The 24,341-nt window shown below is 36.3% G+C and overlaps 2 protein-coding genes and 1 long non-coding RNA gene across 7 annotated transcripts in view; 2 read left to right on the top strand and 1 right to left on the bottom strand.

Annotated features, from left to right (window-relative positions):
• Positions 1–24,341, top strand: part of twf1a (twinfilin actin-binding protein 1a) — a 606,573-nt gene that overhangs the window by 431,215 nt on the left and 151,017 nt on the right. The gene's annotated exons all lie outside the window — the stretch shown is intronic.
• The window catches only part of nell2a (neural EGFL like 2a), a 141,819-nt gene that overhangs the window by 54,657 nt on the left and 62,821 nt on the right, over positions 1–24,341 (top strand). For both annotated transcript variants that reach the window (XM_073942343.1, NM_001080075.1), the window contains 4 exon segments: positions 4,907–4,998; positions 6,354–6,459; positions 6,994–7,122; positions 23,308–23,433. In XM_073942343.1, the coding sequence (XP_073798444.1) occupies positions 4,907–4,998; positions 6,354–6,459; positions 6,994–7,122; positions 23,308–23,433 (453 nt within the window).
• Positions 6,337–23,544, bottom strand: LOC141380861 (uncharacterized). Of its 4 annotated transcripts, none has more exons than XR_012400170.1 (6): positions 22,540–23,511; positions 21,074–21,216; positions 18,145–18,200; positions 14,895–15,020; positions 14,706–14,796; positions 6,337–7,418 (listed from the first exon to the last, which is right to left on the bottom strand). It is a non-coding gene; the product is annotated as an uncharacterized lncRNA (long non-coding RNA). The 4 variants fall into 4 exon arrangements; XR_012400171.1 differs by lacking the exon at positions 6,337–7,418 and adding an exon at positions 7,485–7,581 and having other exon boundaries at positions 22,540–23,544; XR_012400172.1 differs by lacking the exons at positions 6,337–7,418; positions 21,074–21,216 and adding an exon at positions 8,378–8,556 and having other exon boundaries at positions 14,895–15,463; positions 22,544–22,899.

Below are 24,341 nucleotides of genomic sequence, written 5' to 3'. Positions count from 1 at the left end.
GCACCCGGAGGAAACCCACGCCAACACAGGGAGAACATGCAAACTCCAACTGACCCAGCCGAGGCTCAAACCAGCGACCTTCTTGTTGTGAGGCGATCATGCTAACCACTGAGCCACCATGACGCCACTAATTAAATTAAATTAATTATTTATAAATTAAACAATATGGGCAAAAATAAATAGTCTACTTCATAATAATAATAATAATAATAAAAAACAATATCATCATCATTAATAATAATAATAGTTAATTATTATTTATTAATTTATATATGATAATAATGTAGTATTTAAAATAGCTATTTTCTGTTCATTTATTTTGTATATTGTAATTAATAGCTGTGATTAAAAGCTGAATTTTAGTGATCAAACAATCTTTTAGAAATCATTTTATGTTATTAAATAATAATATATGTTGTAATATTATAATATTATAATATTATAAGATTTCAATATAATTATTCAAATGTATTTTATGATTACTATTTATAATTTCTATAATTATATATTAGTAAATATATTAAATTATATAATACATATATCATTTTATTTAATTCTTAAATTATTATTAATTATATATATATATATATATGTCGTAGAACATCAGTAAGCAATAAATGACTTATTGTTTATTTTTTGTCTGTTTGTATTTCTTTGCATTTTGTCTTTGTAAACTATAAAATCACGTGTCTCCTCACATGTTATATAGTTTTTTTTATATGCACACTAATAATCATGAAAATAAAAATCATAATAAATATAATATTAATAATAAAAACACAGGGCCCTATCATACACTCGATGCAGTAAGGCGTGTTTGGCCTGACTTGTTGCTGTTTTCAGACCAGCGCGACCCTAATGTTCACATTGTGCAGCAGGTTGTTTAATTAGCAAATGCATTTGTGCTGCTTTGTGGACTCATGTGTGTGCTGGTCTATAAAGGAGCTGTGTTAGGGCGCATTTTTTTGCGTGTTGCTATTTTGAGGAACTTAAATAGGAACCAACTAAAAGCTGCTTTTAAGTCCAGCAGAGCGCGGAGCTATGCAGGTCCAAACACTTAATACAGGGTGTCTGCAGGGGTCTTAAAGAGTATTAAAAATTGATAAACCCATTCAGAGAAATTTAAGGCCCTTAAACATTTATTAAAAAGTCTTAAATGCTATTTTACATGGTCTTACATTTTGGATTAAACAATGTCTAGTTGTACAATAAACGTTTGCCTTCAATAAGCCAATTCTGTGGTGCTGAGTAGTTTATCAAATCAGTAAAATCCTTAAAATAGCAGACGTGGATTCAGACACGCTCTTAATGCTCTTGCACCCTGTGCTTTAGACTGAGATAGGTAAATCTACACTCTCATTCACACACATACACTACAGACAAGTTCAGGACAGCTGACCCAGCCGAGGCTTGAACCAGTGACCACCCACTGCCCACTGCGCCACTGTGGCGGCTTTAACTTATCATTATGACAGTAAAAATGTGAATAAACATTGTTTTACTTTGAAATAAAGCAAATTCAGTTCATAATATCCAGGTCATTAGTGTTCATTCAGTTTCCATTTCAACTAAAGCTTCAAATGAACAGTCGATCTCAGAGCTTCAGGTGAACGTTTGACTCAAACACACATTAAATCTTGATCATTTTTTCATCTGTGTTAATTTATCTGATGAAACGGCTTCATTCTGCTGCTTCTGCAATACGTCTGATCTCCTGCTGCGCTCACAAACTGCGTGCAAATGACACAAACCTGCCATTAAATAATGCAGCGCAGCTTTAATTATGAAATTCACTCACTGTAATTACACTTCCAGAGCTGCTTCAATGCCTGACGCTGAAATTAATGCAGCAGAAGAGACGAACACATCTGCCTGTGATCTGAGGAATCATTCATAATTGATTCAGCAGAGATGAATTCATCTCCCTGTGATCAGAGGAATCATTTGTTACTGATTCGGCAGATATGAACACATCTGTCTGTGATCAGAGGAATCATTTGTTACTGATTCAGAAGATATGAACACATCTGTCTGTGATCAGAGGAATCATTTGTTACTGATTCAGAAGATATAAACACATCTGTCTGTGATCAGAGGAATCATTTGTTACTGATTCAGAAGATATGAACACATCTGTCTGTGATCAGAGGAATCATTTGTTACTGATTCAGAAGATATGAACACATCTGTCTGTGATCTGAGGAATCATTTATTACTGATTCGGCAGATATGAACACATCTGTCTGTGATCTGAGGAATCATTTATTACTGATTCAGCAGATATGAACACATCTGTCTGTGATCAGAGGAATCATTTGTGACCGATTCAGAAGATATGAACACATCTGTCTGTGATCTGAGGAATTATTTATTACTGATTCGGCAGATATGAACACATCTGTCTGTGATCAGAGGAATCATTTGTGACCGATTCAGAAGATATGAACACATCTGTCTGTGATCAGAGGAATCATTTGTTACTGATTCAGAAGATATGAACACATCTGTCTGTGATCAGAGGAATCATTTGTTACTGATTCAGAAGATATGAACACATCTGTCTGTGATCTGAGGAATCATTTATTACTGATTTGGCAGATATGAACACATCTGTCTGTGATCTGAGGAATCATTTATTACTGATTCAGCAGATATGAACACATCTGTCTGTGATCTGAGGAATCATTTATTACTGATTCAGCAGATATGAACACATCTGTCCGTGATCTGAGGAATCACTTGTGACCGATTCAACATAAATGAACACATCTGCCTGTGATCAGATGAATCATTCAAGACTGATTCAGCAAATGTATTCATGACTGATTCAGCTGGTTCATTTACAAATGATTCAGCAGATTTGAAGTGCTGTTTGTTTTTAGCAGAATCATTCATGACTGATTCAGCAGATTTGAACATCTGCCTGTGATCAGAGGAATCATTCACAACTGATTCAGTAGATTGATACATGACTGATTCACCAGATACAAACACATTTCTGAACCCAGGAATCATTTATGATTGATTCAGCAGATTTATTTATGACCGATTCAGTAGATTTACTCATGACTGGTTCAGCAGATTCATTCATGACTGATTCAGCAGATAAATTCATGAGGGATTCAGCAGATTCATTTATGAATGATTGAGCAGATTTGAACATCTGCTTGTGATCAGAGGAATCATTTATGACTGATTTAGCAGATTCATTCATGATTGATTCAGCAGATTCACTCAAGAGTGATTCAGCAGATTTAATGATGACTGATTCAGCAGATTAATTCATGAGTAATTTAGCAGATTCACTTATGGCTGATTCAGTAGACTCATTTATGACTGATTCAGCAGATTCATTCATGCTTGATTCAGCATATTTGAACATCTGCTTGTGATCAGATGAATCATTTGTGACTGACACAGCAGATTCATTCAAGATTAATTCAGCAAATTCACTCATGACCGTTTCAGTAGATTCATTCATGGTTGATTCAGCAGAGTCATTCATGACTGATTCAGTAGATTGATTCATGACTGATTCACCAAATACAAACACATGTATGATCTGAGGAATCATTTAAGAGTGATTCAGCAGATATGAATGCATCTTTCTGTGATCAGAGGAATAATTCATGACTGATTCAGCACATTTATTTGTGACTGATTCAGCAGAAATGAACTAATAATCTGTGATCAGAGGAATCATTTGTGACTGATTCAGCAGATATTAACAATTCTGCCTGAGATCAAAGGAATCATTTGTGACCGATTCAGCAGATTCATTCATGACTGAATCAGCAGATTCACTCAAGAGTGATTCAGCAGATTTATTGATGACTGATTCAGCAGATTCATTCATGAGTAATTTAGCAGATTCACTTATAGCTGATTCAGTAGACTCATTAATGACTGATTCAGGAGATTCATTCATGATTGATTCAGCATATTTGAACATCTGCTTGTGATCAGAGGAATCATTTGTGACTGAATCAGCAGATTCATTCATGATTGATGATTCAGCAGATTTGAAAACCTTGTGATCAGATGAATCATTTGTGACTGATACAGCAGATTCATTCAAGATTGATTCAGCAAATTCACTCATGACCGTTTCAGTAGATTCATTCATGGTTGATTCAGCAGAGTCATTCATGACTGATTCAGTAGATTGATTCATGACTGATTCACCAAATACAAACACATTTGTGATCTGAGGAATCATTTAAGAGTGATCCAGCAGATATGAATGCATCTTTCTGTGATCAGAGGAATAATTCATGACTGATTTAGCACATTTATTTGTGACTGATTCAGCAGAAATGAACTAATAATCTGTGATCAGAGGAATCATTTGTGACTGATTCAGCAGATATCAACAATTCTGCCTGAGATCAGAGGAATCATTTGTGACTGATTCAGCAGAAATGAACAAATTATCTGTGATCAGAGGAATCATTTGTGACTGATTCAGCAGATATCAACAATTCTGCCTGAGATCAGAGGAATCATTTGTGACTGATTCAGCAGAAATGAACAAATAATCTGTGATCTGATGAATCATTTGTGACTGATTCAGCAGATAGGAACTTATCTGCCTGTGATCAGAGGAATTGTTCTTTAGTGATTCAGCAGATATGATTCACTCCAGCATCTCTCAGTATTTACTTGAGGTAATTGGTGTCGTGGGAGTAATTATCCTCCAGCAATGATCGTCTGTCTGCAGTTTTGCGTGTCTTCTGGCATTATACAGCAGGTTTCGGGAATTTTCTGCTTTGCTTTTCTCTGAAACCGCAGCACAGAATCCCTCAGTTGACCCGTTTATCATGCGCTCGGTGTGTTTGTGTGTAGTTTTGTGTGTGATGTTGCTCTGTGAATGCTCACCTGTGTGTTCGCTGGTGTTTTTCTGCAGCGATGTGCTTGTTCTCGGAGCAGACGCTGGTGGAGGGACAGCGCTGTGCCGTTCATCATCCCTCTGGACTCTGCCAGCTCTTCCAGTGCAGGGTAACAACACTAAGACAACACAAATATTGAACACTATTAGCAACACTGTGTGTCTGTTCTGCTCACAAACACTGCATATTCTGCAAATATATTCTGAAATATTATTAGCATTTGAAAACACTGTTTTCTATATATATCTACATATATATATATATATTTTAATGCATAATTTAAAGATGATTAAAGCTGAATTTTCAGCATCATTACACCAGTGTTTAGTGTCAAACAATAATTCAGAAATTATTTTATGATTAATTATGAAATAATAAATAATGTAATGTTATGTTTAAAAAATATTCCAGTATATTTTATTATTAATATTTTGAAAAAGCAAATGTAACACTTTATATATTAAACTAATTTAAATAAATTAATGAAATAAAAATTAACAGTATGTGCAAAAATAAATAAGCATGTCTACTTCATGTTATAAGCAATAATAAAAACAACAATTATTATTATTACTAATAATAACAGCTATAATTATTGTTATTTATTCAGTTATATATAATAATGTAGTATTTGAAATGTCTGTTTTCTGTGTTACATATATATATATAAATATATATATATATATTTATACATATATATATATATATATATATATATTTGTAAATTGTCACACAATCCTTCAGAAATTATTTTGTGTTGATTAATTGTTGATTTGATTTAGATTTTAATATTTGAATATAATTATTCAAATGTATTTAAAATGTATTTAGTAATATTTGTATTGTATTTTTAATTATGTATATATATATATATATATATATATATATATATATATGTATATATATATATATATATATATATATATATATATATATATATATATATATATATAAATGCAGTAATAAGGATGAAAATAATAAATAAAAAAAACAGAATATTAATGATAAAATGTGTTTTATTCCTGTATGTTTTATTATTATGAATTATTATGAAATGTAATGAAAATAATGATGTATTTATAATTAGATATGTGTGTATATTAATATTATTTCAATAATTTTTAGTAGTTATTATTATAATGGTATGTATTTAAGTTATGTTTATATTTAAATATCACACATTTTTATATATTATATTTTAGTGTATAGTTTAGTTCATTAGGTTTAGGGTAATTATTTTAGTTGAATATATTTAACAAAAAATACTTAAAATTAATTGGATATTAAAATGATTATTATTTACTTTATATAATTATACATTTTAAATAATTTTTTGCATTCCTTGTTTTTAAATGGCTTTGCCTAATTTAAAAAAAATGTCTAAACACTCTATTTGTCCATAATTTGTCCATATATGATTGTACATGTCAGATGTAATAACTGATACCCTTGTGTTTTGGTCAGGACCGCACTATGCACCGTGTGCCGGGCGCTGAGGACTGTCCTGCGCTCTCCTGTGCTGAATCGGATCAGATCACACTGACAGACAGATGCTGTAGAGTCTGCAGAGGTACAGTTTCACACTCTCTCTACAGTGTTTGAGTTATAGGGTATATGCAGAAGGACTTTTCATTTTCAGCAACAAGTTCAAGCGCTTCTGGTGAGCTGTATGCTGTGTAACTCCTGAGTTTTCTTTTAAAAAATCAGTGATCTTCAGTGCCTGATTAATATCTGATATGAAGTGGGTCTCAGACTGTAGAAGAAGCACTGCGTCACATGACACTGGTCTGCTTCATGTCTTTAACATATGACTGTGTTTGACTCCTGTATGTTCAGTGAAGTTTCTCCTCCTGACGCCACTTGTGTTTAACAGCTTTTCATCTGGTTTTACACTTGAGCAACTAAATGAACGCTGAAGTCTATTAAACTGATTATATTTTAACTACATCACAACATCGCTGCTGTAAAATGAACCTGATGACATTGAAATAGTCACATTAATCGTTCACCGCATGTTTATTATTAGCTGAAAACACTAGCTGTGCATATAGGACATTCTGAGAGTGCGTCCAGTAACCTTTAGGCTCTGCTGTGTGGGTCAAAGGTCATGACTTCTGTGCGGAGGAGAACATCTGCTCAGAGAACTCCGACTGTGTGAATCTGGATGCTGGAGCCAGCTGCGGCTGCAAGAACGGCTTCAGACCGCTGCGTCTCGACAGCGCATACTGCGAAGGTGAGAAACACACACACACATGGGTCATATGAACACTCGCAGGTCACATGACACAGCTGATGATCAAAGTTGAGCTGCCAGTCAAACACGTGGGTCACATGATCGAAAACATGTGCGGGTCACATGATCAAAGTTGAACTGTCAGACACGTGGGTCACATGATCATGTTTGAGCCATCAATCAAACACATGCAGGTCACATGATCGAAGTTGAGCCGTCAATCAAACACATGCAGGTCACATGATCGAAGTTGAGCCGTTAATCAAACACATGCAGGTCACATGATCAGAGTTGAGCTGTCAATCAAACACATGCAAATCACATGATCAGAGTTAAGCTGTCAATCAAGCACATGGGGTCACCTGATCAAAGTTGAGCTGTCAATCAAACACATGCAGGTCACATGATCAGAGTTAAGCTGTCAATCAAACACATGCAGGTCACATGATCAGAGTTGAGCTGTCAATCAAACACATGAGGGTCACATGATCAGAGTTGAGCTGTCAATCAAACACATGCAGGTCACATGATCAGAGTTGAGCTGTCAATCAAACACATGCAGGTCACATGATCAGAGTTGAGCTGTCAATCAAACACATGCAGGTCACATGATCAGAGTTGAGCTGTCAATCAAGCACATGGGGTCACATGATCAGAGTTGAGTTGTCAATCAAACACATGAGGGTCACATGATCAGAGTTGAGCTGTCAATCAAACACATGCAGGTCACATGATCAGAGTTGAGCTGTTAATCAAACACATGCAGGTCACATGATCACAGTTGAGCTGTCAATTAAATACATACAGGTCACATGAACAGAGTTGAGCTGTCAATCAAACACATAAGGGTCACATGATCAGAGTTGAGCTGTCAATCAAATACATGCAGGTCACATGATCAAATTGAGCTGTCAATCAAACACATGCCGGTCACATGATCAAATCTGAGCTGTCAATCACACACATGCAGGTCACATGATCAAATTGAGCTGTCAATCACACACATGCAGGTCACATGATCAAATTGAGCTGTCAATCAAGCACATGTGAGTCACCTGATCAAAGTTGAGCTTTTAATGGAACACATGTGGACCACGATTAGATTTAAAATGTAAAAACATACAGAGGTCACATGATTGAAGTTGAGCTGTTAATCAAACACATGCAGGTCACATGATCAAATCTGAGCTGTCGATCAAACACATGCAGGTCACATGATCAGAGTTGAGCTGTCAGTCAAACACATGGGGGTCACCTGATCAAAGTTGAGCTGTCAATCAAACACATGCAGGTCACATGATCAGAGTTGAGCTGTCAGTCAAACACATGGGGTTCACCTGATCAAAGTTGAGCTGTCAATCAAACACATGCAGGTCACATGATCAGAGTTGAGGTGTCAATCAAACACATGGGGGTCACCTGATCAAAGTTGAGCTGTCAATTAAGAACACATGAGGGTCACATGATTGAAGTTAAGCTGTCAAACACCTGTGGGTCACATGATCAAAGATAAGCTGTCAATCAAACACACATCAGTCACATGATGTTGCACGGGTCACATGACAGTCAGCTGTCATTGTGGGTCGATGGCATTTACGAGATGGAGATGGCAGGAAAAGTTCATTGTTCGTTTATAAGAGCAAACCTGTCAGTCAAACACACGCGTTACTCTGCGTCATTCACACGCCAGATCAGAGATGCTGGAAACATTTGATAATGATCAAAATATAAATGCAGTCATTCACTCATAACAGTGTGTGAATGTGCAGATACCTGCAGCATTGCTCATCTGACACAACACAATAATACGTCAGGCTGATATGCGGCTGCTTTGACTAATTAACCATCATATGCTGGATAATGAGCGCAGTGGTGTTCGCGAGCTGACGGACGCCTCAGACCGGTGTGTGTGTGTGTGTGCTGGGATGGAGCGCTGGCCCACTTCGAGAGGAACATCTAATGAGCGTGTGCTTCTCCGTCAGCCGAGCTCTAATGAAGCCGCTCATCTCTGCGGATAAAAATAACCCAACGGGCGGCGACCGGCGGCGGCTCACGTGCACAGCTCAGGTGATTATCAAACAGAGGCGGATATGAAGCTGTAAAGACGCTATCAGACATTCCCTGTCCAGCCTAAGTGCTCCTGCGGGACCAGCAGAATAAAGGAGAATAACCCAGAAACAGAGAGACGGATTCACCCGCGATGACCCACTTCCACACTCATCCGTCTGCTGCTGCTGCTGGATCAGTCTGAAAACATCCACCATGGTATATTTATTCAGTTAGCTGATGCTTTAATCCAAAGACACTTACGAGTGACTGTGCAGCGTCTTTCAAGAAGCATGGGGTGCTTATAAGAAAGTGTCTGGTGCATATGGAGAAGAGAGAGACCACACCTATAGTGCTGTCATAATGCATCTCAGGGTTTTTGAGAGATGATATAATCATATGTAAGTCTGATAATTGGCTGATATATGAGAGAGTCTCAGGTCTTATATAAGAGTATGTCTTCAGGCTTATTTATAATCATAACTTCATCAATCTCTGGTCTTATATATGATCATATCATCGTCAGTCTCTGGTCATATATATGATCATATCTCCATCAGTTTTTGGTCTTATATATGATCATATCTCAGTCAGTATCTGGTCTTATAAATGATTATATCTCTATACGTCTCTGGTCCTATATATGATCATATCTCCGTCAGTCTCTGGTCTTATATATGATCATATCTCTATACGTCTCTGGTCTTCTATATGATTATATCTCCATCAGTCTCTGGTCTTATATATGATCATATCACCGTCAGTCTCTGGTCTTCTATATGATCATATCTCCATCAGTCTCTGGTCTTATATATGATCATATCTCCGTCAGTCTCTGGTCTTATATATGATCATATCTCAGTCAGTCTCTGGTCTTATACATGATTATATCTCCAGTCTCTGGTCTTATATATGATTATATCTCCATCAGTCTCTGGTCTTATATATGATCATATCTCAGTCAGTCTTTGGTCTTATATATGGTCATATCTCCATTAGTCTCTGGTCTTATATATGATCATATCTCAGTCAGTCTCTGGTCTTATATATGATCATATCTGAGTCAGTCTCTGGTCTTATATATGATTATATCTCCATCAGTCTCTGGTCTTATATATGATTATATCTCCATCAGTCTCTGGTCTTATATATGATCATTTCTTCATGAGCCATCTGTCCTATATATGATCATATATAAGATGTGTGTGTTTGTGTAGCAGAAGCTGTAGAAGTTAACGCTGGTGTTTGATTATGCAGCGCAGCATATCGTATTCTCTCTCTCTCTCTCTCTGTTTAAAGGCATCGGAGCTTCGGCTGGATAAAAATAGCTGATGAGATCAGGGCCGCTTCAATATTTCATGTGTGAGGTGCAGGCCGAGAGCTCCAGGGAACACCCAACACACACACTACAGGAGTCAGACACACACAGCCACACACACACACACACACACACGCGCGCACACACACACACACACACACACACACACACACAAACACACATCCTTCAGGAGTCAGACACACACACTACAGGAGTCAGACACACACACACACACATCCTGCAGGAGTCAGACACGCACACACACACACACACCAGCAACGGGAACACATCGTTCAGAGAGAGAGAGACGACAGCTCATTACCGCACATGCTTCACACTACTGTACACTAATGCTGATTGATTAATGTCTGTATGGGTTTGTTACTGAAAATAAGACACAAATATAGGATTGAAATGAGTTTCTATTGTAAAATAACACACAGATGTGCATGTTTCGTAATTAAATCAGGCTGAGGTGCTATTTATATATATTATTAATATTTTATGCTTCATATTAATATTTTACAGAAATATAATATTTAACACATCTATTAATTTATACTGATTAATATTTTTGCCATTAATTGTTAAAAACTTCAGTCCTTTTTATGATCAGTCTCTCAGTCAGTGTCTGGTCCTATATATGATCATATTTCCACCAGTCTCTGATCTTATATATGATCATATCTCCATCAGTCTCTGGTCTTATATATGATCATATCTCCATCAGTCTCTGGTCTTATATATGATCATATCTCCATCAGTCTCTGGTCTTATATATGATCATATCTCCATCAGTCTCTGGTCTTATATATGATCATATCTCCATCAGTCTCTTGTCTTATATATGATTATATCTCCATCAGTCTCTGGTCTTATATATGATTATATCTCCATCAGTCTCTGGTCCTATATATGATCATATTTCCATCAGTCTCTGGTCTTATATATGATTATATCTCCATCAGTCTTTGGTCCTATATATGATCATATTTCTATCAGTCTCTGGTCTTATAAATGATCATTTCTCAGTCAGTCTCTGGTCTTATATATGATCATATCTCCATCAGTCTCTGGTCTTATATATGATCATATCTCAGTCAGTCTCTGGTCTTATATATGATCATATCTCCATCAGTCTCTGGTCTTATATATGATCATATCTCAGTCAGTCTCTGGTCTTATATATGATCATCCATCAGTCTCTGGTCTTATATATGATCATCCATCAGTCTCGGTTCTTATATATAATTATATCTCCATCAGTCTCTGGTCTTATATATGATTATATCTCCATCAGTCTCTGGTCCTATATATAATCATATCTTCATCAGTCTCTGGTCCTATATATGATCATATCTCCATCAGTCTCTGGTCTTATATATGATTATATCTCCATTAGTCTCTGGTCTTATATATGATTATATCTCCATCAGTCTCTGGTCCTATATATCATCATATCTCCATCAGTCTCTGGTCTTATATATGATTATATCTCCATCAGTCTCTGGTGTTATATATGATTATATCTCCATCAGTCTCTGGTCCTATATATGATCATATCTTAGTCAGTCTCTGGTCTTATATATTATTATATCTCCATCAGTCTCTGGTCTTATATATAATTATATCTCCATCAGTCTCTGTTCTTATATATAATTATATCTCCATCAGTCTCTGGTCTTATATATGATTATATCTCCATCAGTCTCTGGTCCTATATATAATCATATCTTCATCAGTCTCTGGTCCTATATATGATCATATCTCCATCAGTCTCTGGTCTTATATATGATTATATCTCCATTAGTCTCTGGTCTTATATATGATTATATCTCCATCAGTCTCTGGTCCTATATATCATCATATCTCCATCAGTCTCTGGTCTTATATATGATTATATCTCCATCAGTCTCTGGTGTTATATATGATTATATCTCCATCAGTCTCTGTTCCTATATATGATCATATCTTCATCAGTCTCTGGTCTTATATATTATTATATCTCCATCAGTCTCTGGTGTTATATATGATTATATCTCCATCAGTCTCTGGTTTTATATATGATCATATCTCCGTCAGTCTCTGGTCTTATATATGATCATATCTCCATCAGTCTCTGGTGTTATATATGATTATATCTCCATCAGTCTCTGTTCCTATATATGATCATATCTTCGTAAGTCTCTGGTCTTATATATTATTATTTCTCCATCAGTCTCTGGTCCTATATATGATCATATCTCCATCCGTCTCTGGTCTTATATATGATTATATCTCCATCAGTCTCTTGTATTGTATATGACCATATGTCAGTCATTGTTCTTATATTAATTTTTGTTTAAAAATGTCAGGAATGTTTTTACTCAAAATAATTTAAAAATGTGTATTTAAGGTTTATTTATTCAATAAAATATTTTATAAAAGACAAAAAATGCCATTTTAATTAATTAACTAATAATTTTTAGGTATCTCTTAAACATAAAACTATGTACAACTAGATACAATGCTATTTATTAATGTATTTAGCTATTTAGAATTGTAATAGTACCGCAGTATTTTTCCAGTAACGCAGCTTTGACGGGCAGCAGAGAGGTTATTTAATCAGACAGTATATACAGAGTCTGCAGGATCAGTGTGTGTGAGCTGACAGGTGAACATGTCGTTTCTCCGGTGTGTGTGTGTGTGTGTGACGCAGGGTAATTGGAGAGACTGTAAAAGTGCAGCTCAATCCCAGATGTAATTACTGTAGACGAGACGAACAGAGACGCGCTTTAGGGAAGATCAGAGAGCTCAGCGGCTGTCACACTCATTCTTCAGACTTATATAATATATCTAGACATACGTTCCCTGTCAGACATAATTATATACTTACAGTCATGCGGTTTTATTAGATGCGAAACTAAATAAGTCATTAGACGACATATCTGTTTCCTGATTAGTTTCATCCTGCTTTTTTATCTTTAATGAAAATCACATAAAAAAATAATGAATAAAAAATATAATAAACATTTAAATTTTATGTTTCATTTCTTTTAATAAATGTTTTAATTTAAAAAAATATTTATTTAATTAAAATATTAATATTTTAATGTCTTTTTAAAAAAATATTACTATTTTAATAAATTTGAAAAATCTCAAAAATAAATAAGTAATAATAAAATAAATGGATATTTTCCCCAGAAACAATTAGAATTATAAAATGCATAAATAAATAAATATCTTACTTGACAAAAACAAACAGAAATAAAATAGTAAGAAAAATTAAAATGACCAAAAGGTAAAAATTACAAATAAATTAAAAGCAAAAACTAAATGCATAAATAAAAATGCATACATTAAATATTGTCTATATTTTCATTTTGTTTTAAAAAGTAAAAATGCATAAATAAATACTAAAGTGCATATTGTTTTAAATGCATTTTGTCTTTTTTATTAATGTTTATTTATTAAAAGATAATAAATAAAGGCATAAATGAAAAATTGCATTAAATAAATGAATAAATAAAAATACATTAAATTAATGAAAAAAGTGCATTAAATGAATCAACGAATAAAATGCAATGAATGAATGAATAAAAATACATTAAATGAATAAATGAATAAAAATACATTAAATTAATAAATGAATAAAAATACATTAAATTAATAAATGAATAAAAATACATTAAATTAATAAATGAATAAAAATACATTAAATTAATAAAAAAATGCAATAAATGAATGAATACAACGCAATAAATGAAGGAATAAAAATACATTAAATTAACAAATAATATGCATTTAATGAATGAATAAAACACAATGAATGAATTAATGAATGACTGAATAAAACGCAATGAATGAATGAATAAAATGCAATGAATGAATGAAGAAAATGCAATGATGATTGCATGAATGGAAATGAATGGAAAAAATTAAAATGCATTAAATGAATAAATGAAAAATGCATTAGGTGAAGTTTATTTATAAACTAGTTTCGAGAGGAGCGCGCCCTTCAGATTGAAAGCAGCTTGTCCTCATTAGCTAACGCAGGATTCACCAATCAGACGATTCCCAAATCACTCTAAATAACCAGAGTATATTACCTTAGCCATCTTCGTCTTGAAGAATCCCCCCTTCCACTCCCACTCCTTCCCTTTCCTTGTCATGGCAGCGCAGAGGCCTAATGGTTAGCGCCATTGCCTCACTGCAAGAATGTCACTGGCTCAGATCTTACCTGGCCAAGTCGGCGTTTCTGTGTGGAGTTTGCATGTTCTCCCCGTGTTCGCGTGGGTTTTCCCTGGGCTCTCCGGTTTCCTCCCACAGACCTGTAACATGTAACATAAGTAGATTGACAAAACTAAACTGACATCATAGACAAGCCTTGAATTCAGCATCAGCATTGCTATTGATAATCTACATTTACCAAGCAGGGGAGTTCTCACACTTCCCTCTCACCCTGCAACAGGAGGGAGCCCCGGGCTCAAGGATCTCACTAGCTCTGGGTTCTCTCCCAGGACAGCATGCCAAACACGCTTCATAAGCAAGACCACTTGAAATGAATGAATGAAAAAATGCATTAAATGAATGAATAAATGAATGAAAAAAACTAAAAATACATTAGGGAATAAATAAAAATGCATTAAATAAATGAGCAAATAAACAAACTAAATTAATAAGGCAATAAATAAATGAATAGTAAACATGCAGTTTGCTCTCCTACAGCTCTACTTCAGTTATCAGTCTCTATCAGCATCAGGCAGAATCTGTGCATTAAATGTGTTGAATTAAGTGCATGAGGTCAGACTCTGGTCTGATGTATAGAGTGCATCGGGATCTGAATGTGCTGTAATCCTGCAGTTTCTGCTCCTGAACTCAGTCTAATGCTGTCAATGAGGACGGATGGCGTCTGGCAGTGTTTTGTGCTGGAGAATGAGAGTGTTTCATCAGCCTATTCTCCTGTATCGCCACACCGCTCCGCTTTCCTCTAGAGCGCTTTATAATGCACAAAACAGAAGATGAGGATTAATGTGTGTCTGTGGCAGTGATTAATGGAGACAAATCCTCACGTTTTAAACTCATTCAGCGTCTGAAACTCACTCTGGGTGATCTGGGTGGCTTTATTGATCATAATTATCTAAAAGTGCCTGACGAAGAAAGATATTGACTCTCAAAATCAAAGAGTCGACTCTGAATCGCATTGAAGAGTCGTTTGAATCTTTTGTCTGCTGCCGATCTACATCAATGTGATCAAAGTAACTCATTTGCATAATCCCACCTCCTGTGATACATAAAAAATGCCTGATAATTAATTATATTGACTCTCAAAAGAAAGAGTCGACTCTGAATCACATTAAAGAGTCATTATATGTTTGAATCTTTTGTCTGCTGCTGATCTACATCAACGTGAACATCAACTCATTTGCATAATCCCACCTCCTGCGATATATAAAAAATTGATCAATAATTAAAGATATTGACATCAACATGAACATCAGCTTACTCATTTGCATAATCCCCACCTCCTGCGATATATAAACACTCTAAAATAGGTGTTTTTTGACTAATCAGAGCAGAGATTGGTTATAGAAGGGGCGGAGCTTGCAGACCTTACACTGAATCGATTCAAACAAATCATATGGAAATCACTGCAGATTTATTCTAATATGAACATATTATTATCAACATGTTGTTCGGACACTTTAAAACACCAGGCGAGCTGCTCTTTAATGTAAAAGTATTAATATATCTCAATGTTAACAGTCTGCAAAGTTGTTGATCATAAAGTGCCTGATGAATAAAGATATTGACTCTCAAAATGAAAGAGTCGACTCTGAATCACATTAAAAAGACGTTTGAGTTTTTGTCTGCTGCTGGTCTACATCAATGTGATCAGAGTAACTCATTCGCATAATCCCACCTCCTGCAATGTATAAAAAAATGCCTGATAATTAATTATATTGACTCTCAAAGAAAGAGTCGACTCTGAATCTCATTAAAGAGTCGTTATATTTTTGAATCTTTTGCCTGCTGCTGATCTGCATCAACATGAACATCAACTAACTCATTTGCATAATCCCACCTCCTGTGATATATAAAAAACTGCCCAATAATTAAAGATATTGACTCTCAAAAGAAAGAGTCAACTCTGAATCTCATTAAAGAGTCATTTAAAATTTTTGTCTGCTGCTGGTCTACATCAATGTGATCAAAGTAACTCATTTGCATAATCCCACCTCTTGCGATACTAAAAAAATTGCCCAATAATTAAAGATATTAGGCTGTCAAAAGAAAGAGTCGACTCTGAATCACATTAAAGAGTCATTATATGTTTGAATCTTTTTTCTGCTGTTGATTTACATCAACATGAACATCAGATAACTCATTTGCATAATCCCACCACTTGATATATATATATATATATATATAAATTCCCTGATAATTAATTATATTGACTCTCAAAAGAAAGAGTCGACTCTGAATCACATTAAAGAGTCATTATATTTTTGAATCTTTTGTCTGCTGCAGATCTACATCAACATGAACATTAGTGATCTCATTTGCATAATCCCACCTCCTGTGATATATAAAAAATTGCCCAATAATTAAAGATATTGATTCTCAAAAGAAAGAGTCAACTCTGAATCTCATTAAAGAGTCATTTAATTTTTTCTCTGCTGCTGATCTACATCAACATGAACATCAGATGACTCATTTGCATAATCCCACCTCCTGCTATATTCATATATATATATATATATATAAATAGAGAAATTCATAAATTCCCTGATAATTAATTATATTGACTCTCAAAAGAAAGAGTCGACTCTGAATCACATTAAAGAGTCGTTATATGTTTGAATCTTTTGTCTGCTGCTGATCTACATCAACGTGAACATCAACTAACTCATTTGAATAATCCCCGCCTCCTTTATTGATTACAATTATCAAAAAGTGCCTGATACATAAAGATATTGACTTTCAAATGCAAGAGTCGACTCTGAATCACTTTTAAGAGTCATTTGAATCTGTTGCTGCTGCTGGTCTACATCCGCTTAATCAACTAACTCATTAAGATGCATAATTCCTGGCTCTCTCAATATAAATGGGTGAAACAGAGAGACCAATCAAAACGGAGTTGGGTGGAAGGGGGGAGGGGCTTACAGACCTTAATCTCTGAATTGCTTCAAATGAACGGTGTTGAAATGATAGCAGAATGATTGTAATATTAGGCACATAATCTGAGAAAATGACAGTGTTCTGTGAGCTCTGATGCGTTTAAAGCTGCTGTAGGAGACTGAACACAATATTAGGACACTTTAAAGCCTGAGATGAGCTGCTGGTTAATGACTGAAGTCAGTCTGAACGCTGGCTAATGACTGCAGACTAATGCTAAATGCTGTCGATCTCTCACTGTGTTCATTGAACACTCCAGAAACACACTGTTACCCTGCCCTCATAACACACACACACACACACACAGACTTTACTCCGCAGCAGATGACTAATGGAGTGTGTGTATCTATGTTAAGTGTATGTTTTTGTGTTTGTCAATGTGTGTGTGTGTGTATGTGTGTCTCTACAGTATGTGTGTTTGTAATTGTGTGTGTCTGGGGCTCTATTGTTGATGTGTGTTTCTCTACATAAGATTGTGTGTGTGTGTGTGTGTTTAATACCTGTGTTCAGGACAGAAGCCACAGATCCGTGGGAGGTAGATATTTTAGCACTGGACCTGTCAAACAAACACACAAACACACAAACACACACACACACACACACACACACACTGTGTTATCTCCGCACCGCCAGACAGAAACACCAGAGCGCAGAGATCTAGAGCAGAAGTCTCAGGCTGACAGAAGCACACAGGCACACACACACACACACACACACACACACACACACACACACACACACACACACACACACACACACACACACACACACACACACAGCAGGAAGATGAGCATCCAGAGCCACTGAAGGCTCGAGGTCAGACGGAGAAACAGAACTCATGACTGACTCACAACACAATTCATTCATTCTCCTTCAGCTGAGTCCCTTTATTCATCCGCTAGCTATTCCAGCATATGTTTTACACAGCAGATGCCCTTCCAGCTGCAATCCAGTACTGGGAAACACCCATACACACTCTTTCACACACACTCATACACTAAGGACAGTGTAGTTGATCAGTTCCCCTATAGCGCATGTGTTTGGACTGTGGGGGAAACCGGAGCACCCGGAGGAAACCCACGCCAACACGGGGAGAACATGCAAACTCCACACAGAAACACCAACTGACCCAGCAGGGACTCGAACTAGTGACCTTCTTGCAGTGAGAGCACAGTGCTAACCACTGAGCCACCAAAATACTTGATTTTTAAGTATTAAAAAAAATAAACTATCAGTGTGTGTGTGTGTGTGTGTGTGTGTGTGTGTGTGTGTGTGTGTGTGTAATATTTAACACGCTGGTTTGTCAGTATTATGATCAGATGAACTGTGCTGGATGGCTGTGCATTAGTGAGGTAATGTTGGTTGTTTGCTGCTGGTGTCCTGGTGTCAGGATCCTCGTGCACATTTCGAGTCTCCGTCAGGCCTGATTCATGCGCTCTTCACTGTGATTGATTCCCTGCAGGAGGAAAAAGGAAGATAAATTCCCTTCTGTTTCGTTATCTCACCCTCAAACCAGCTTCTGCATGTTAATGGACATATATACGCGCACACACACACACACACACACACACACACACACGCGCACACACACACACACACACACACACACACACACACACACACACACACACACACACACACACACACACACACACACACACACACACACACACACATTCAAAATAATTCTCAGGGCAGCACGGTTGCTCAATGGGTAGCGCGATCATGTCACAGCAAGAAAGTCTCTGGTTCGAGTCTCGGCTGGGTCAGTTGGTGTTTCTGTGTGGAGTTTGCATGTTCTCCGCGTGTTGGTGTGGGTTTCCTTCGGGTGCTCCGGTTTCCCCCACAGTCCAAACACATGCACTATAAGGGAACTGATCAACTACAATGGCCATAGTGTATCAGTGTGAATGAGTGTGTATGGGTGTTTCCCAGTGCATGGGTGCTCAAACATATGCTGGAATAGTTGGTGGTTCATTCCGCTGTGGCGACCTTTGATAAATGAGGGACTAAGATGAAGGAAAATCAATGATTTACAGCAGTCTTCAGTGTCACATGCTGAAAATTCTGCTCTGCATCACAGAAATAAAATAGTTTACTAAATACAATCATGATTAAAAGCAGCTGTATTAAAATAGATTTTATATATATTTTAAATGAATAAATTTTCATAAAAATATTGAACAATTTATGCAGCTTTTACTGTGTTTTTGTTCTGATAAACCGTTTCATTAAGACTACATTAAACGTATGAAAACAAATGTACTACATTACAGTCATTCATTCATTCATTCATTCATTCATTCATTCACTCATGCATTCATTCATTCATTCATTCATGCATTCATTCATTCATTAATGCATTCATTCATTCATTCATTCATTAATGCATTCATTCATGCATTCATTCATTAATGCATTCATTCATTCTTTAATGCATTCATTCATTCTTTAATGCATTCATTCATTCTTTAATGCATTCATTCATTCTTTAATGCATTCATTCATTCATTCATTCATTCATGCATTCATTCATTCATTAATGCATTCATTCATTCATTCATTCATTAATGCATTCATTCATGCATTCATTCATTAATGCATTCATTCATTCTTTAATGCATTCATTCATTCTTTAATGCATTCATTCATTCTTTAATGCATTCATTCATTCATTCATTCATTCATTCATTCATTCATTCATTCATTCATTCATTCATTCTCCTTCAGCTTAGTCTCTTTATAAAGATAAACAAAATAAACAAATAAAAGTATAACAATAGGTTAAAATAATAAACTAAAATAAAAATATTGAAAACAATATAATTATAAAATTATAAAATATAAAAAAATATAAAAAAAATTACAAATGTTTATTATTATTATTATTAAAAAACGTGAAGCAGCAGCAGTAGTATCAGTAACATCATCCAACACAGACTTACTAGTGTGTGTAAAGTACACAAGCATTATTGGTATAGGCCTTTAACATCTGGAAAAGGGGCCAGCACTGAAAACTTTGGGCTAATTTGGACACATTTACATTCTTGGAGAATGTTGATTAATGTACACTGGCCCTTGTTGTGAATAAATACACAAATTCACAGCCATATCACCCTGCAACTCAAGAGCACTCCCTCACTGAAGCTGAGCAGGGCTGAGGCTGGTCAGTGTGTGGATGGAAGAGCACATGGGAACACTAGGCTGCTGTTGGCAGTGGTGTTAGTGAGGCCAGCAGGGGGCGCTCAACCTGTGGTCTGTGAGTCCTAATGCCCCAGTATAGTGAAGGGGACTCTATACTGTCTTTCAGATGAGATGTTAAACTGAGCTCCTGACTCTCTGTGCTCATTAATAACCCCATGGCACTTCTGATAAACAGTAGGGGTGTAACCCTAGTGTCCTGGCTATAGCCCCTCCATCAGCCCTTACCCATCATGGCCTCCCAATCATCCCCATCCACTGACTTGGCTCCATCACTGTCTCTCCACTCCACCTATAGCTGGTGTGTGGAGAAGCCCTGGCGCTGTTGTCCTGTGGCTGCTGGAGCATCATCCAAATGGAGCTGCACACTGCTGGTGGAGTGGAGAGACCCCCCTCATGACTGTGAAGTGCTGTGGGTGTATGATCATACATGATAAATGCGCTATATAAATACACATTACAATACAAATAAATAAATAAAAATAAAGTGTAATTAAGTGTTAGTATATAGAAAAACAGGTCAAAAAGTGTTTAAAGAAGTCTCTTTTGCTCACCAAACTGCATTTAATTGATCAAAAATACACTCAAATGTGTTAAAATGTTTTATAATTTAAACAAACTATGATCTGCATTAATAAATAGCAAAATAAAATTAATAACTGTGATGCAAAGCAGAATTTACAGCATCATGACCGCAGACACTCGTGTGACTTTACAGACTGGAGTAGTCATGCTGAAATTCAGCTTTCAATCTCAGATATGTATTATATTTGACTGTATATTCACATAATCAACACATATTTTAAATGCTAAAACTTTTTCAGTATTTTTACAATTTGTGCTGTATTTGTAATCTAATAAATGTAAGCGTAATACAGGATTGTTTGTTCAGCAGGTCATGCTAATGGATTAAAAGTGACACTGTAACCGCAGTGAAGGCAGACATCATGTGTGTGTGTTATTGTGGGATGATAATGATAACAATCCTGCTTATTCCTTTAAAAGACGCGGCTGAAATGCGCACGAGTGTAAGTGAATTACAGAAGAGAAGCGTCTGAGGTTATGTTGAAGGACGGCAGTTCGAAGAAAATTGGGTTAAAGTTTCATTTGAAGTCCTGAGCCGTAAAGCCAGTCTGAATTTATCACAAATGCAGCACTTCTGCGCTGCTGAAAATTCATAAGGCTTTTTATTAGATCTGTAAGTCTATGAGATTTGATTTAATACCTTTTATTTGATCTGGCGGTGATAAATTCAAGGAGTCCTGACACACGAGCGGCCCTCGCTTTCAGCAAACTTTCTGCCGGAAATGTCACCGATATCTGCGTCTTCTTTTAAAAAGTCACTGAATTCCTAATGCAGACACTTCAGACATATGCAGAGATCCCGCATATAAGCTGTTCTGCACGTTTTATTGCACTAAATGATGCTTTTTTGATCAGTATTTTTGTCTTGTTTACTTTTTTAAATATTTAAACTAAGGTGCATGTAGTGAAGATGAGATTAGGTCTCATTTTTGAAAAACAAAATCATTAAAATTCAATTATTTTATGCTTAGAAAAAGAACAAACATGGCAAAATAATTGACAAAACATTTTTAATATTAAAGTAAGTCTTATTAAAAATGAGGAAAAAATGCATAATTATTAATAACAACAAAAAGTCATTAACTAATTCAAATAATAGCAATATACACTCACCGGCCACTTTATTAGGTACACCTCACTAGTACTGGGTCGGACCCCTTTTGCCTTCAGAACTGCCTTAATCCTTCATGGCAGAGATTCAGCAAGCTACTGGAAATATTCCTCAGAGGTTTTGCTCCATATTGTCATGATAGCATCACACAGCTGCTGCAGATTTGTCGGCTGCACATCCATGATGCCAATCTCCCATTCCACCACATCCCAAAGCTGCTCTATTGGATTGAGCTCTGGTGACTGTGGAGGCCATTTGAGTACAGTGAACTCATCGTCATGTTCAGCACTCTGAGATGATTGAGCTTTATGACATGCTGCGTTATCCTGCTGGAAGTAGCCATCAGAAGATGGAGACACTGTGCTCATAAAGGGATGGACATGGTCAGCAGCAATACTCAGGTAGGCTGTGGCGTTGATGCTCAATTGGTACTAATGGACCCAAAGAAAATCTCCCCCACACCATTACACCACCACCACCAGCCTGAACCGCTGATACAAGGCAGGATGATCCATGCTTTCATGTTGTTGAGGCCAAATTGTGAGCCGAGCGGAGTGATATGGAGCTGTAATGTGCTCTAAACCTGCCGGAACTACTTTAGCTGTGTGTTTTATCTGACAATAACCAAACACCTTAGAGTGACCATCAGCCAATCAGAATCAAGCAAACCTGCAGTCTTAAGACTATATAATGAGCTCTAATGGAGATGCTGTGTGTGTGTGTGTGTGTGTGTTCATCTACTGATCTGCAGTGTTGTTTGTTGCAGATATTGACGAGTGTGCGGAGGGAAGACACTACTGTCGAGAAAACACAGAGTGTGTGAACACAGCCGGCTCCTTTATGTGTGTGTGTCACACCGGCTTCATCCGCATTGATGACTACTCCTGCACAGGTGAGAGACACACACACATAATATACGCATGTGCACACGCACACACACACGAAACAACAAATACCTAAACACATCGATGACTAATCCTGCACAGGTGAGAGAAACAAACACTTACTAAAATATAATCAACAACGAAAACGTGAATTAAAACATAAATGACCATGTTCTATCAAAATAGCAAACACTGAACATCTCTCTATATTTGGGCTAAAACACTGCTTTATTTATTTATTTAGGCCTACTTATGTGTACTGAATGTTTGTGCTTTCATTTTAGTTGTCTTTTAATAACTAAGCCTGTTACATAACATAAAAGCATGATATAGGGTTTCACGTTGAGAACAAAAAGAACATTCATCACTATTACCTGGATTTATAATTGAATCAAACGCTTTCACAGCTATGGCACCATGCAAGAGAGAGAGAGAGAGAAATGGAGTCGGCTACTTTCATTCTCTGGATCTCAGTGAAATAGGGGCTATTGTTGTATATGTCAGTGAAAGACTGATCCAGCAAACACACACAGTGAAATTGTGCACAGTTTTAAGTAGTTAAAGCGCTGTAAATACTCGCGATCGCCTCCCTCGCGACAGAGCGCATATGAGGTAAATGACGTCAGTAAAAACCGGTTATGATTATTACTGATCCAAAACTGAATCGTCCGCGTCTGCATCGCGGTGCACCGAAAAAACGATTATTTTTGACACCCCTAGAACACAGCACAGTTATTATCGCTAACTCAGTTCATCTCCAGTCCAGCAGTGTGTGTAGGGCGCATTGGTTGTTAGTTTTGATTAGTGTTGATTTCAAATGCAATGAATCTGTTCATTTACACTTGCATACAAACTAAGCAACACTGTGCTCATAATTTGTGTGCGCGACTACATTTTGGCTGGTGTGCCTACATTT

Source organism: Danio rerio, chromosome 25 (genome assembly GCF_049306965.1).
Source record: "Danio rerio strain Tuebingen ecotype United States chromosome 25, GRCz12tu, whole genome shotgun sequence".
NCBI classification, from domain to species: Eukaryota; Metazoa; Chordata; class Actinopteri; order Cypriniformes; family Danionidae; genus Danio; species Danio rerio.
Note: the sequence above shows the minus strand (reverse complement) of the source record. Positions and strands in the feature narration are given on the sequence as shown.